Below are 16,648 nucleotides of genomic sequence, written 5' to 3'. Positions count from 1 at the left end.
AACATCGACATTGAACTGAACCATCACTGAACAGACTGGAGTTGAATAATGCCCTATGTCTTCAGAAGAGCTGCTTATCACAAAATTTACTTTAGTAACTGAACTAAACCGACATATAACTGATTGGATCTGAATAATAAGCACTATTGTCTTGGTATAGTTTCTCCACAGCAGAATGGTATTTGCCTTAGTTTTGCAGTTTGCATCATGTATTCTGTTACTTTTCAGTTTAATAATGTGAGCTGCTTTGAAACACTCTCTGTTATATAAAGGTGACCTGACTTCTAGCTGAATCAATTGCGTTCCTAGAATCAATACAACGACTGTCCCCGGAGCTGAGTAAGCTCATAGTTGCTGGAGCTCCTTAGAGGGGCCTTGAGGAGTTAATGAAGGACGGTGAATTCATATGGGAAAATTATGAATCCACAGCAGTAATGGCATCAGAGATAAAGGGACTGTGCACTGTTTTACTGTGCACAGTAACTATTTGTAGTGGTGTATTTCTCAAAAAAAAAAAAAAAAAATGTGAATTTCTGTATCCTCTCTTGTTATTGTTTGCTATGATATTTACAATAACTGGAGATTATAGTAGTGTTCTTCAACTAAGTGTTTTATTTCATCAAACATTTAAACAATCAAAAATTTCTGTAGAGGTTAAAAGTAAACTATGATATTCTTTGTTATAACCTTTTAATAGAAGATTAAATGTTTAATTTAACTGATAACCTTACTGCTTTGGGTGACACACTTCTGGATGCTTTATAGGCCAAGCCCATGCATATCCAAGAAACCAGTTAATTTCTGTGGATTTTTTTTCCACGCCACAGCAGACAAAGAAAGCACCTCTCCTCTAGGTGTTGGCTCAACTGAAGCTTAATTATGTTTTCTGGCAAAAAGAACAAGCATCCAACAACATCAGATATTGTTTTGTGAATGATAATCCATCATGGGGCAGCGGGGTGGAATTGGAAATCACTGATTTTTAGAAATATCCCTGAATTTCAGTCAGTCAGGCCTCATGTCATGAAAGATATTTTATTACAAGTTTGGGGTCAGTATTTTTTAATTGTTTTATTATTTATTTTAAAGAAATTAATGCTTTTATTCAGAAAGGAATTAAAATTAATTAGATAAAAGTGACCGTAAAGACAATAAAATGTTAGATTCGGTTTCAAATAAATGCTGTTCTTTTTAACTTTATTTAACAAAGGATCCTATTTTTAAATATTTTTATACTATTTGTTTAAAGGTGCCATAGAATGCACCTCAGTGCTCTATTGAGACTCCTATGTTCATTGTGCAGCCCAACACACCACTCTTTTAATGGCTATTTGGCGCTGTGGCCACACAACTGTGTTCAAACACCTTGTAAAAGTGATTTTTGCATTCTATGGCACCTTTAACCAACACGTTTTATTTATATATTACTTGTATGTGATCCTGGACCACAAAAACCAGTCATAAGTCGCACAAGGATATTTGTAGCAGTAGCCAATATGGGTCCCAATTGTTGAATTTACTTTAATGTCAAAAGTCAATAGGATACTGCATCGTATTGATAAGTAAAGATGATGTTCCATGAAAATATTTAGTCATTTTCCTACCGTAAATATATCAAAATGTAATTTTTGATTAGTAATGTGCATTGCTAAGAACTTCATTTGGACAACTTTACAGGTTATTTTCTTAATAGGCTATTTTGATTTTTTGTCACCCTCAGATTCCAAATATCTCAGCCAAATATTGTCAACTGCTAACAAACCATACATCAATAGAAAGCTTATTTAGGCTATTCAATTTTCAGATTGTATACATCTCAATTAAAAAAAAATAATGAGGGGTTTTGTTTTCAGGGTCCGATATTGAAATTTTATTTATATTTATATTATTAGTTATCATCAAACATAATAGAAGGTTAGAAAATATAATAAAGAGAAAATAAAGAACTGCCTGAGAGTATGTTAGAAGTCCCTGCAGATGATGGATTGGTTTCGTTCAGTTGTTATTCTGTTGATTTATTTTCACAAATAAAGTCTGTCCAGTCTGAACATCGACGCTGAAAAACGCATCGTTCAAACGAATGTATGGCAAAGGTCACCGCAGTCTGGGATGACGACAGCTCAGGAGGATGCATCAGGTCTGCGGCATTAGGACCGCGCTGCGCTCCTCTTCCTCAGAAGAGAGGAGGGCGTATGCCGCCGGCACGGGCTGAGTCAAATAGGCTGACATTCGAGAACAACTCAACGGTGTGCTGGGGTAGTAAGAGAGATGCGAGGGCAAGGCTGGAGCTGAGCCTGCGAGACAAAGCTAAGAAATCCGTCAAACTGATCTCATTTAGTCGGCAAAGAAAGCCTAACGTTCTCCAGTAAGCGTTTACAGGACGAGAGACCATGTCGGTGCTGGCTTTGCAAGAATACGAATTCGAGAGGCAATTCAATGAAGATGAAGCCATTCGATGGATGCAGGAGAACTGGTACAGTAGCTCTGATGCATGATAAATAAGCTGGTCTATAATAATCAATCACAGCTATGATGCCGACAAAGCCGTTCATTAGATAGCGTGTACACTTGTTTTGCACTTACTGACTAGCACATTAAGCATCTGAACCATACATTAAGCCGGACGTTTAAAAACCGTCGGGGGACTCCTGAGAGTCACTGGCAGGTACCATCCAGACCAAGATGCACAGTGTGATTCCCCCATTCGAAACTCAACGATATTGTTTCAGCATTGCGTTCCATTTAATAACACAAATTATAATGTAATGAAAAATAAAAGTAGGCTAATGAGCGGTGCGATATTTGAAGCTGCACTCTATCAGATTCGAAGCCTATTCAAGGTGATGCTCTGTTTATGTCCCTCGTGACATTTGGAACGGTCATCCTCCACGATGCCGCACGGCTTCATATCTTTATTTGAAAAACACGATATTTTTTTCGTAAATAAAACTGAATGTGTTTTTCAAAGCGGTTTATCCAGCCTTAATTAGCGCTTGTCCAAAGTAGCAATATCCGATTCAGGAAAGATTTGTTCTTTTAGAGTCGAATCTTGTCAATAAATCGGTTGAATCGATTCACGAAACTGGTTTAAAAAGCTTCGCTCACGAAACGGGGTGAATAAGAGGTTCTGGAGTCTACAAATAACCGATTCATTCTCCTCCAAACATGTCTGATTCGTTATGAGAAATGAACTGATTTGGGTGAATTGTTTGACTAATAGGACGACGAGGTACAACAAGTAGAACTGTTATTATCAACATATGTTACTTGATTTTGTGATAGTTTGTTACACACACACACACACACACACACACACTAGCAAAAAGGCTGTTATGAATAAAACACAGTTTAAAACGTAATAAGGAATATATAAACACTGACAGCCTACGTTTTTACTGAAATGTTGAAGTAGGGTAGGCTATGCAGGTTTGTTAGGGAATACGTGGTGACAATCGCTACGTGACGTAAAAGATTTACGAAAAAAAGACCCTTTTTTAAACGAATCGTTCAAAAGAACCGATTCGCTGAAATGAGTCAGGCTTCCCCATCACTAGCTCAAATCCTAGCCTAGCCCGCAATCTCTGTAGCATACAAAATATGAATGCCATAATGAAGGTCATTATATGAAATCAGAGACATGCAAGCAAATCGTTATTACATTTGCCGCATTTGAAGACTGTATATGGTCTTTAAAAAATCCACCTGTACATAGATAAATGCATGCACATTATTCTGTAGTTAATGGCAGGAATCATCGCTGGTTTTGTGCATTTGCCACGTTTTCCGGCTTGGAAACTGTGGCTCTTGTTTAAAGTACCTGACACATGGTAACGTCAACACGATTACTCGCTAAGGATCAATTTCACGCTTTTTTATGTAGCGCGTTTGGAGACAGAGAAGTGAGGCTGGTGTAGAATTCATAGCAACTAACCAATGAGATGCGTTTGTTTGATGTCTGCTGACACACATTCGACCAATCACAATTCCGCGTCATTGGCTGACTTCTCGGAGTTGCTTGCATCACATCTATCATCCCGCGAGGAGAAACATCTGTCTTGTATGTATGAGGTTTAATAATACTGTTTCGTTGATTAGGCTATTTCAGCCTGTTTTTTAATCACTTAAGAGTGTCTTTTGCTTGTGTGTTAACTGTTTAACACTGAAATGCAGATTTAAAGGCATAGTTAACCCAAACACTACAATTCTTTATTAGTCATTATTTACACTCATTTATTTATTTATTTATTTTCATACACTTCCCAACACTTATTACCTTCCATGGAACACCAACAATGATTTCAGGCAGACTGACAAACTCAGTCACCATTCACTTTCATTAAATGAAGAAAGAAAAAAAAACTGCAGCAATAATGAATAACTCAATCTGCCTGACCCCTCCTTTTGTTTTACACAGAATAAAGTCATACCAATATGATAGTAAATTATGATAATTTTTCAATTTTTGACGTGAACGATTACTGTAAGACAAAAAAAAAAGAATTTATATTATATTATATTATATATATATATATATATATATATATATATATATATAATTCTATATGTTTGTAAATAAATAAAAACCCCTTACTATATGGGTCAAAATAGAACTTTAATAAAATATAAAAGTAAATAAATAAATTGTAATTAAATCGTATTATTTACAAATTACAATTGTAGCTCTAGACAGTTATGACTATGATTTTATTAATACAGTCTGATTGACTTTATAGTCTCAATCATTCAGAAATCACGCAAAAGAAAATAAAGCAGTTTTATGATAAAACCATGGTTAATTTTTGTAAAGATTGTGATGTCCAGGTTTTTTTTTCTCTTTTTTTTTTTTGAAATCATTAAGGCTGTGTCATCTACAGCAAAAAGGTGGCCAAAAATGAAAGATTGATTGGATATTTGAATGAAAAGTTTGGTCCACCTATTGGCAGTTTTATTTTCAAATTTCGACTGTTTTGATTTTTTTTCTTAAATCACTTCAAATATCAGTATTCAGTGTTTTATGTTTAATATATCAAAACATTTCATGCATTTGTAATTGGAGGTTAAATGCATTAATGTCTTGCATATTATTTATCCTAGCTGAAGCACCTTTGTTTCAAGCTATATGAATAATGTTATAGTTTAAAGTTAAAGATATTAATAAGGTGAGTCAGAGTTTTATGTTTACTTGATGGTGATTTCACATTTCTTGTTTGTGTGAAGGCGAAATACAAATAAATGGTGAACATTAATTTATTTGTACCGTTTTTATTTCTGAAATATTATAGGTCTATCGTTTTGTAGGAGGAGATTTCATAGACTTCACTTGGCAAATCAATTTTTCAAAAGTTTGTCTGAACAGACATTTGTTGTGGGTGTACAGTGCAGTTTTTCTGAGGCTTTTAAAAAAGTTGTTCATATCGATATCGGAATTATATCGTATCGACTGAAATTAAGCAATATATCATGATATAAATTAAAATCTACTTTCTTGTAGTCAGATTTATGAGTAAGACTATGATAATGGCCCTCTCTGTTGTTGCCTTTTTTCTTCTTTTATTAGTTTAATGCTTTTTCTTTATATGCACTTCCTACTGGTGTAACCGAATATGTAATTACCCAATCTACAAAATGCATGCCCTCTTTTTGTAATTTAATTTAACATCCTGTATATTTCTATAGCATCTTGTAGAAGCTCCATAAAGATCAGTGTGTTAAAATATTAGATATCTAACAACCAAAGTCTTTGCCAATGGCCATTCAGCTGAGTGAGGGGATGAACAAAGGGGTTAAATACCAATTAGCTGTACCGTTACTCAGCATTTTTATGACTATAGATCATCCTGGTAATTCACATTGCCTCCTTTGCATTCAAGGCTAATGTATGAAAACCGAGACTAAACATTTGCTTAAAAAGCATTTTTCACAACCCCTTGCTGCCTGTTCTCATTTAAAAAGCAACCGTGAGCGCGTGTCTCTGCTTTAATAATCCCACGTTCCGCTCTGTGATGAATGACTGCAACACCACAGGATCCTTTCGTACATCTTCCTGATGATCAGGGAAACAGAATGTCAGCTTTGATAAACAGTTCTTGAATTATTCATGCTAGGCAAGCACAGGTGCTTCAACACAGACTATAGAGTTTCCAGATCTTTTAAATGAATAAATAAAAGAAAATATCTGAGTACATTGAGTATATTAATAAATTGTTGCATTACTCATGAAAATATGTTTTTAAAAATCACACTCCAACTGGTAGGCTATTGCATTTCAACGGCTGTGCCAGTGCTCATATATTCAGCATATATAGCAATAAATGTGTATACATGCAGTTTACAGGCCATGTACTTGTTATGTAAAACATGACTTCACTAAAAATAGTTCACTAATATTTGACAGTGCTGAGTCATACCTGCTATACAGACAGCCATATTGACATCTGTCCTCGCCATTTTAAATAAACAAATAAATAAATAAATTAGAAATGTACATTTTTCATTTATATTATCCATTAAAATAAGAATTAATTTTATTATAAATTTATTATCAGTTAATAGTTTTCAGTGGTTATATCGAATACAGAATGGAAACTTGCATAATTGATTTTTTTTTTTTTTATGTTGGTTGCTAATATTTGTTTTTTGATTGGCAAAACAATTCTCAGGGAAGATCAATAAGACAGAGCTGCCAAGGCTTATGCAATGCGTTTGACCAGAGAGAATTAGCCTCAGGTTGGAAGATAGCCTTAGGTCATGTCTAATCTGGGTGTATATTTATCCTCTATCCTCACTACACTACACTGCCCAAAATTTTCTTTAATGAGCTCTCATTTTGTCTCGCAAAATAAAGACACAAGCAGACAGGAAGCACAGAAATATTGTGGATTAATAAAAGTGGACTGTTTCCACACAGACTGCCAGGCTTACATAATAGAGACACATAGTAGAGTTTCCTGGCACCACAAACCGTTGTCCCTGCAATAAATGTTACTTAATAGAATCTTATGAATGCAGACAGTCACTTTACTACACCACGCCACTGGCCTTGAGAGATTATATTTATAAATAAGATTTGCTTTTCCTGCACCTTTCAACGGACACGTCTAAAAGGTCTTTGACCAAACTTAAAACCTTTGCCACCCACCACAACCAGGGGCACTTGACAAAAAATGTATTTCAAAATGTGACCTCTGAAAGAGCAGTCCCCTTGTTTCTGTTTTCAGTGTGAGTAGCCCCGAAGAAGAGATTGCATTTGATGTTTGGAGAGAATGGTAGAGAAAAACATACCTCTGGCTAAAGCCCTTTCCACATGTCACAAATTATAACATCAGCCATCAGTTTGTTTAGCCTTAGCCATGTTATCGCACTCAGATCTTAAACGCAACAGCAATCAGTAGTGTTAGCCAGAAACTGTTTAGCTAGGAAAATAAAAATGGAAATATATATATATATATATATATTGTATTTCAGCCCTAAATGTAAAAAGAAAAAAAAACAGTGAAAATTTGATATAAACACAATAACCCATTCTACTCCAGTCCATCAGTTAACATCTTGTTAAGTTTAAAGCTGCATGTAAGAAACAGTCTTCATGTTCATGGTGTTTTTAAATTTGAACGGTTTCTTCTGCCAAAAAGACCAGTCCATAAGCACTACCAAATAATACTTGCTCCAGTGAAAAAGTCCATCCCTTGTTGTCTTCCCAAAGCAAAATCCACCAGCATACTTGTTTAGAACTGTTTTCACTTGTAAACGTTGATAGATCAGATGATATTTGTCTCCCAATTCAGACAAGTGGACATTTTCATTGGAGACAACAATATTATGAATAGAGAGCTTGTATTTTAGCCAGAAGTAGTGGTTAAAAGTTTATATATTATCAAATTTGTTACAAACACGCAGCTTCTTGCTTCACAAGCCGTAATTGATGGACTTTAGTCATGTGGATTACTTGTGAATTATTATGGTGTTTTTATCAACTGTTTGGACTCTCATTCTGATGGCACCCATTCACTGTAGAGGATCCATTGGTGAGCAAGTGATGTAATGCTAAATTTCTCGATGAAGAAATTGTTTCGATGAAGAACCAAACTCATATTGGAAGGCACAAGGGTGAGTAAAATCAGCATATTTTCATATAGGGCAGAACTAATTCCTTTAAAATGGAATAATAATAAAAAATAAAAATAAAAAAAGGATTGCGTTTGCATGTCTATGTCAAGGTTTTGCGCTGACAGAAACCCTTTTCTGTGCTTGTTCAGTTAATTCTACCATTCCTATACCCTTTTCCAACATTGTGCTGCGTTTGGTTAAATATCACTGAATCGAGCAGAACAGATTCTGCTACCGTCATTAGTCTAAAACTGCAATTAGGCTGCAAAATCCATTTATTTAGCGGCTCTAGATAAATTGGGAAGCACTTCTAGCCTTAACATCTTTGGCCAGATGGGAGCCCTTGCAGGTAGCTTCACCATCAGTCTTTGTCCACTTCAGGTTTAATGCGCTCAGCTGAAAAACTAAAAAAAATTGAGAGCATGGACAAAAATGCAGTTGAAGAATTCAAGGACTTGATGGTCTTGCAATACATAGACCTACTTATTGAAAGTTGATGACGCAGGACCTGAATATGTTATGTTTATAAAAAATATTTGTTGCTTAGGATATTTCTGTCTTAGTATCTTTTTCTGGATAATTCTTGCTGCATTATCTGAAAGCTCCGGTAGCTCTGCTTTACTGACTTAGCAACAAGGCCAGATGGTAATATTCTCTTGAATCGCCATTGGATGGTATAAAACAGGGCTTTACTGCATCTGTGTGGCATATGCCACTTACTCAATCACTCCTCTTGCAGGATATTTGAAATTCTCCCCAAAACATGTATCCAGATAAGGGGCTAATGAAAAGGGAGTGATGCTGCTTTGTCATTCACTGCAGCACAGCTCAAAAACTCATCTGAACATCAAGCTTTTTAAAATGAAATACCTTTCATATTCCACACTGACAGATCCTTCACTTCTTTGCTGGATCTAGGGCTGGTCCAATATATTGAATACGGGAAATATATTTAAGATTATTTTGTTGGAGATATATATTAAGCAACATTGTGAGCACAATGATTTAATGCATTGATTCTTTGGCATTAGATGGTTTAATACAAAATCTATATAGTAAAATATTTCACATTATTCCTGTAGCCTTGGTCAATTTTATAAAAAAATAATAATACAATACAATACAGTAAAAAATAAAAAAAAAAACATCTTACAGATAAACTCTTGAATTGTAGTGTTGGTCAATATTGCTGCTTATTTTTGCTTCTATGCACAAATCACATAAATGAAGAGTATTCTTCAGTAGTTCATTCCGCCAGAAAGATTTTAAATCTAAATTTAAATTTAAAAAAAAAAAAAAAAAAAAAAAAACTGTAAATGAAGAGATAGACTGAATATAAAAATGAATAAATGAAAATAACCAGCCCTGTGTATTTTAGCTGCATCAAACATTTGGTTCTGGCATGATATACAAGAGTTGGATTACCATTAGCAGCATCTTGCTGCCAGCTGTTTTCTCAAGTACAAGCTTCCTGCTAGCTGGCACTGTGAAGAAAATGTGTCTGTTAGTGTAAGCAATCACACCCAGTGCATTTAACTGATTTGTAACCAGAAACAAGAGTTCAGTCATCCAGTAACACCAATAAATTGGTCCAATAAAATATGTGAATACTGCTGCAGCCTCCCTTTGTACACAGAGAACAATGCAATGACAAGTCAAGGTTCAAGTGGGGACTGTATGCACAGAATGGAATCACTGTTCTGAGCAGAGAGAGGTCAGTGTTTCTCCCATCCAGTGGGCAGAAAAATAAAAAAATGATGCTCAGCATGCATTCACAACCCACACCCTTACTCTTCTTCACAAAAAGCCTATAGATGTCATGTGTAACAAAAAAATGATAAAAACTTAATATAAAAAGACACTTAGCACTACTTCTACTGTATGCATTTTTATTTAAGTCTATGTATTATTTGAATTCTGTCGAAAAGAGGATTTGTCTAAGACTTTACCCATATGCAAATTAAAACCCAGAAGAACCTCTGGGGCTCCTCGTTCACCGGTTTGATGGTATTTCTTGGAAAGAGAACACACATCATCCTGGAAATTATACTGGCAGAAAGAGACGTGCCCCAGTTTTGGCTCATAATGCCAGCTGGATGCTGGACTGGCAAAGCTCCTATCTATTAGTTTGTTTTAATAAGGATGTGAATCACTTCAATTCACTTTATTTATGGCCAAACACTGATAGCATCAACTGAGTATTATTACATAGACTATATAATGAATAATTTGTTTTATTTGATAATGTTTACTTGATCATGTATTCAAATGTAGTGCCCAAAAACAACTGTGATTTTGGTTTTGCTTGTTAATTTATTACTACATGCCATTGCTAATTTTTTTTTTCTTTTACATCGTATCAAAATGAGTAGAGCCATAAAATCTCTCTCATGTTGGCATACTGAATTTTTTATTATTACTATTTTGACATTGTGACAATGTTAGGTTTTAAATATTAGTACCCTTGAGCATAACTTTGATATTATGTGTGTTTAATAGACATACTTTATGCAGTGATTTCCAAATGATTTCTCGGGATTTCTTTCAATTCCGATCAGAATGCCCTCAAAATTTAATTAGACTTCACAGTGAATATTCAGATAAATGCAGTACAGCGTTGCCAGATATTATGAGATCCTAAAAGCATCACAAGCTGTCAAAATAAGCCCAATAAGCTGTTTTTGATGAAAGCTCCAAAAACAGTTTATTTAATTTTGGCAAAAGATAAGTGATAAATATAGGATTTAAGAAACAATGGCATAAATTATGTAATGTTTTATGTAATGCAACAAAGTTGCTAAACCAAATGGATAACATTCTGAGGTGTATACATCTAAAAATCTAAACGCATTCTTTTTTGGTGTGTGTGTGTGTGTGTGTGTGTGTGTGTGTGTGTGTGTGTAAATTTTTAAGACCGGAATTGCAAGCTGGAAAAAGCTCTGGCTTTGCTGGTGCTTTTCTAACAGCTACATAACTGCAGTATAATACAGTCAGGATAGTTGCTGGACCAGTTTGCAAGGCGGTTGTTTTACCGCATGCAAAGTCTGTGAATTTGACTGTGTTGTATGGGGAATCATGTTTCATTCAAAACATGGCATATTTCAGGAAAATAAAAATGCTGTGCAGATTTTATAGTTTTTTCTGATATTTTAAATATTATATATATATATATATATATAGTTAATACTGATGTAATCTAACTTTGAATATGCTTCAAATTTAAACCTTGGTCACTTACATAAAATTAAAATAAATCAAAATGACTAAAAATATGCTGTGAGCAGATGGTCACACTAAAGGAAGTGAACAATTCTTTGGACTTAATTTTTTTGTCATCTCATTCCTTACAGGAAGAAGTCTTTCCTCTTCTCTGCACTCTACGCTGCCTGCATACTTGGTGGGCGGCATGTAATGAAACAAAGGGAGAAGTTTGAATTGAGGAAACCTTTAGTTCTATGGTCTTTAACACTTGCAGCCTTCAGGTAAATATGCAGCCTTCAGGTAAATGGGTCATAGATCATGCGTGCAAATGTTTAAGGGTGCATCTATGGGTGTAGCATGTAGGGCTGTGACGGTATGGGATTTTTTTTTCTTACTACGGTGAAGAAGCAACAAATCACATGGTTTGGTGACTTATCGCACATCCCTGAGAAGAATGTCCCAAGTCAGACTTGCCTGACGTGGGCTTCTTTTCCATTTGAAACTTAATCCTGTGTCACAAGAAATCTGGTCATGTTCCGGGGTATAAATCACTGCAGACCTCTAGCTTCCTCCTGCAAATTCCTTGCAAAAATTGTTTTACAAAAAAGTGCGGTGATGCGTAACACTGCGCTCGGTATCTCATTACCGCGGTGATGTGGTTATCGTCACAGCCATAGTTACATGCATCTATCCATTTGCCTGCAGCAGCTGTTAATGCTAAAACATATTTGCTTACTTAACACATTGCAGTGCTATAAGTGATGGAAATTAAAATATAACATTTAAATTAACAATATGTAAAGTAAAAATCCATGCAGGCCATTATTCATAGAGGTAGGCCTATTTCTGAAGCTTTTATGGCACATTTAATCAGCTGTCATAATGCAATGGCAGCGCAAGATAAAACCAGTTTGTGTTTAACTTTGTTTAAAGTGATGCTGTTTTGCACATTACAATACACTGCAGTGAATACTGTGCATTTATAAATTGTTTCATGTTTTAGCAGATTAATGGTGTGCATTATAGCCAGAAAAAAAAGCCACTTCCTTGTTCCAAGTTACTTCATAAAGACCTGCATATATGGTACACAAGAGGCCTGCATATATATTTTCATATTGAGCTTGCACCTTAACATGTCATCTAACTTAACGATATAACATATCTCACTCTTCAATGTGTGAGATCAGCACTATAGTGACTGTAGAAAGGTGGTGAGACAGACTACATCGCACTTCCAGGTTTATCACATGATCTGGCCTTTGGCAGCCATTATAAGAAACCTAAAACTGGAACCTGAGTGCCAAGTAACTGCCTAGCCACACAATGTAAAGTGTCAATAAATAAGCACACCCAATAAAAAAATAAAGCACCGTTAGCATTAGTAGTAATGCTATGAGTCCTAACAGTAAAATGAAGCATACACCATTTTGAATCTGATTTAAAGTGTCTCCTTTGTTTTGTTGCACAACCTTCTTCAGTATATTTGGTGCCATCAGAACCGGAGGCTACATGATGAACATCTTGATGACCAAAGGCCTAAAGCAGTCAGTGTGTGATCAGAGTTTCTACAATGGACCAGTCAGCAAGTTCTGGGCCTATGCTTTTGTCCTCAGCAAGGCACCTGAACTAGGTGAGATTATATGTCTGTAGCTCCCATTTTATTTCAGTTTCATAGGTTAAGATTTAAACTATTGTATATAATTCTTTGTAAGTAGAAACACACAAGATATTGGTGTCGTACCTCTCAATATTTTTTTTTAACACAAATCAAGTAAAAAATGTTTTATACTTTTGCAATTTTTTCGACAGTTTAGCATTACAAATCTAATAATACTGTTACATGAAGTATTTAAAAAAAAATCTCAAAATGAACATTTTTCATACTGCTCATAAAAGTATGATGCTTGTATTCACTTGCAGCATTTAAAATGATTGCTTTCCTTACATCAACCTAATAACATGAAACTGGTATCAGGCTTCTGCATCACAGCACAGGCAGTGTTATATACAGTATAGCCTATATCAAATTTAAAAATCTAATTTACATATTATTTACTGCAGACAAGCATGCTTAAAGTTGAGCACTCCTAGTCATTTGTCATTGTACACTCACAATATACATGCAGATACAAATGTACACCTACTACTTGTATAAAAACATGGGATCTCATTAAATTAATATGAAGACAATCTTTTACGAATGCTTTATCTATATAAAGCAAAACAGGACTAAAATATTAAATGTGGTATAATGCAACTTTTTCAGTTGTAATTCTTTATTCTTACATTGTGGGTCCCGATGTTTATATATGACCACAGCAAATTATAAACAGTTGTGACCACATTACAAGAGTTCCCAAATCCTCAACTAAATTTAAAACAACTGTAATCCTTTAAACACACAAAAAAAATAAGTTTGGTTAAATTCGTTCTGTCTGTTGTATGTAGCTTGCTCTAGTGACAAAGCACTACGGAGAAGCCTAGTGTTCATCTGCATGAATATAATTGGTTGTGAAAGCGTAACAGAATTTGTTAGCATGAGCCCTGCAGCATAACCCCAAGTCTAGAAATCTAGGATAGTGGATCTATTTTCCGCCTGCCTGGGCCTATTGTGTTTGTCATGTCCTGTCGGTTAGTGGGCTACCAGGCCTATTGTAGCGACAAAAAGACAGCACTGAGACAATGTGAGGACCCTCCTAGGCACAGGCCAAGCATAATGGGTCATGATGTCCTGTTCACTAATGTACAGCAGGAGACATAGCAACATGCATAGACTTTTGACCAGCTGCACTTGCCCTCTCATATTAATGTATGGACAATTTAAAGTGAACAAGTTAACAACAAATAAAAACCTCCCCCAAATTTTTAATATTTTTTTTTATTATATTTTTATTACTGTTACTTAGGATGCATTACAAGTCAAATTAAAGACTTTTATAATGTTACAAAATATATATATATATTTTTTTTAGGATTTATTGGCTTTATTCAGTAATTGGTGTTTCCATCATAGTTTATGCACATTTTCTTATCTAATACAATTTTTTTTTTAGAAATCAATGATCCGTCTTAATAGAGTGCATACATTTTTATGCACATTTTAAGAATGGTCATCTTGCTGTTTCTATCTCGCATTTTCTCAATGCTATATCCTACGCAACATCATTAGCTGAGCTAGTGGGGCTTCACTAACAGTTGTTGACTTTTAACGTCTACACTGTTTGAACTTGTTTTGTCTGCTGAATGCATTGGTTGACCTTGCCCTGATTAGATATTCAAATATTCAAGGTCTAGAACATGCGAGTTTAACCTAATACCTTAATCTTTACAAACTAAATCAGTTACACAATATTTTCCCAAAAATGTTAAAACCTAAAAAAAAACAAGATATATCAAGAATGTCAAGACAGGCATAGCGACTTTAGCGTTTATTCCCCAAACAATTACAGAATCTTTTACTATCTCTATTCTCTACATCTCTCTCACTGTCAGTGTCTTGCTCTTATCCTTCCAGGAGACACACTATTTATCGTCTTACGGAAGCAGAAACTGATTTTCCTGCACTGGTATCATCACATCACAGTTTTGCTCTATTCCTGGTACTCCTACAAGGACATGGTGGCCGGCGGGGGCTGGTTCATGACCATGAACTATCTGGTGCACGCCGTCATGTATTCGTACTACGCTCTTCGGGCCGCCGGCTTCAAAATCTCTCGCAAGTTTGCCATGTTCATCACCCTGACGCAGATCACCCAGATGGTGATGGGCTGTGTGGTCAACTACCTGGTGTATTCGTGGATGCAGCAAGGCCAAGAGTGCCCGTCCCACGTGCAGAACATCGTGTGGTCGTCCCTCATGTACCTCAGCTACTTTGTGCTCTTCTGCCAGTTCTTCTTCGAAGCCTACATCACCAAGACCAAATCCAATGCAGCAAAGAAAAGCCAATAAATCAAGAAAATGATTTAAATTTAATCACAGAGAGGTGGGGAAAACTAAATGGACCAGTGATTGGTAGTGGATGGATGAGTCTTTAAAGTTAGGGCTTAAGAACTTGCAGAAGAAAGAAGCAAAGACCATGAGGGGCTACTATCAAAGCTTGTGCATACTGTACTACTAACGTATAGAGATAAACCTCCCCGCCACTAGGGAAGCTCTGTTGAGCTGCACTGAGAAATCATTACGATTATATCAGTTGAACAAAAACAAATGTGTCTTTATGTAATGTATATGTGCCCAATACAATTATCTGTATTTAAAAAAGAAAAAAAAGTGTATAGATTAAAAAAAGGGATGCAAAATAAATTAAAACAGAATTAAGAAGTCGTCAAAATGGACTGGGAATATTTTGAAAAAGGATCTTATATGGATAGAGTTCATAATTGTGTGGTTTTGTCTAAACATTAATTGTTACTGTTATTTTTATCGGTTAGATAGATTGTGTACGGTAATTTTGTACGAAAGCCATGTCAATGGAAGACTGGTAAATGTTGAGCTAAAAATGCCACAGTGTGTTCTGTGTTCAGCGTCGCAGCACCAAAATTCTCTCAGGTCTTACAGTTTTTTTTTCCCCATGTGGAGTTCATATCATTTTAGAAAAAAAAAGGAAAAGAAAAAAGAAAACTAAACAAAAAGGCATATTAGTCAAATAGGCCTGAAATGTTAATGCCATTGGATTACTCATACACAAGCAACCACCCAAGTAAATAGCAAAAACATAAATGAAAGGGGACAAAAAGACCAATGAAGGCCATTTTGAGAGGACACTGGGGCCAAATGATCATTAGAACACCAGAGGCCCTTCTGGAGTATGAATCATCGGACCTCTCTGAATCTGCGTTTGTTCTGACCTCTGAAAGACCTGGTCTTCTTCTTCTCATGGCTTAAGGTCATCATTATCACAATCCATTCCAAAGGCAGACGGCACAGAGAGTCTAGCCCTGCCTAAAGGACCATGAAGTCAAACATACTTAAACAAAAAGTCTATATCACTGTAACAAATCAGAATAATCTCTGTCACTGAATGGTGTCCATTGTGCTCTTGTGCATTTGCACTGTGTACATGTAAAGCATCTATAGACGATTTTAACAAAGAGCCAAGAGTGCTGAAATATTCAAGTGTCTGTGTTTTTTCATTCGATTTCTCCTTGTTTACCCTGGTAGGACTGTGTGAGAGATTCTTTCTGGTACATATTTTGCTCTCGACTCTGCAGGAAGGAGATCTGAACTGTCACTCTAGCTGTGAACAGGCTCAGCAACATGCCAGATGGGAGCACTACTGCCTCAGCCACAATGACATAAGACATAAGTTCAGACTGCCCTGGTTTCTGAAGCCATAGTAAGC

At 35.6% G+C, this 16,648-nt stretch overlaps 1 protein-coding gene across 1 annotated transcript; it reads left to right on the top strand.

Moving 5' to 3' along the window:
• Positions 1-2,390: 2,390 nt before the first annotated feature.
• LOC113113882 (elongation of very long chain fatty acids protein 6) lies at positions 2,391-16,417 on the top strand. The gene is made up of 4 exons (XM_026280410.1): positions 2,391-2,473; positions 11,457-11,588; positions 12,786-12,937; positions 14,822-16,417. Exons 1-4 carry the CDS (start codon positions 2,391-2,393, stop codon positions 15,253-15,255), a joined length of 801 nt encoding a protein of 266 aa, XP_026136195.1. The 3' UTR covers positions 15,256-16,417.
• Positions 16,418-16,648: the final 231 nt, after the last annotated feature.

The sequence above is a fragment of the Carassius auratus genome, chromosome 14 (assembly GCF_003368295.1).
Source record: "Carassius auratus strain Wakin chromosome 14, ASM336829v1, whole genome shotgun sequence".
NCBI classification, from domain to species: Eukaryota; Metazoa; Chordata; class Actinopteri; order Cypriniformes; family Cyprinidae; genus Carassius; species Carassius auratus.
This window is presented reverse-complemented; position numbering and strand designations above follow the sequence as displayed.

Excerpts from the sequence above, each read along its gene's own strand:
- LOC113113882 (XM_026280410.1), top strand. The coding sequence starts at position 2,391 with ATGTCGGTGCTGGCTTTGCAAGAATACGAATTCGAGAGGCAATTCAAT. Across the intron at positions 2,474-11,456 it reads CGATGGATGCAGGAGAACTG|GAAGAAGTCTTTCCTCTTCT; the intron begins GTACAGTAGCTC and ends CATTCCTTACAG. Across the intron at positions 11,589-12,785 it reads TTAACACTTGCAGCCTTCAG|TATATTTGGTGCCATCAGAA; the intron begins GTAAATATGCAG and ends AACCTTCTTCAG.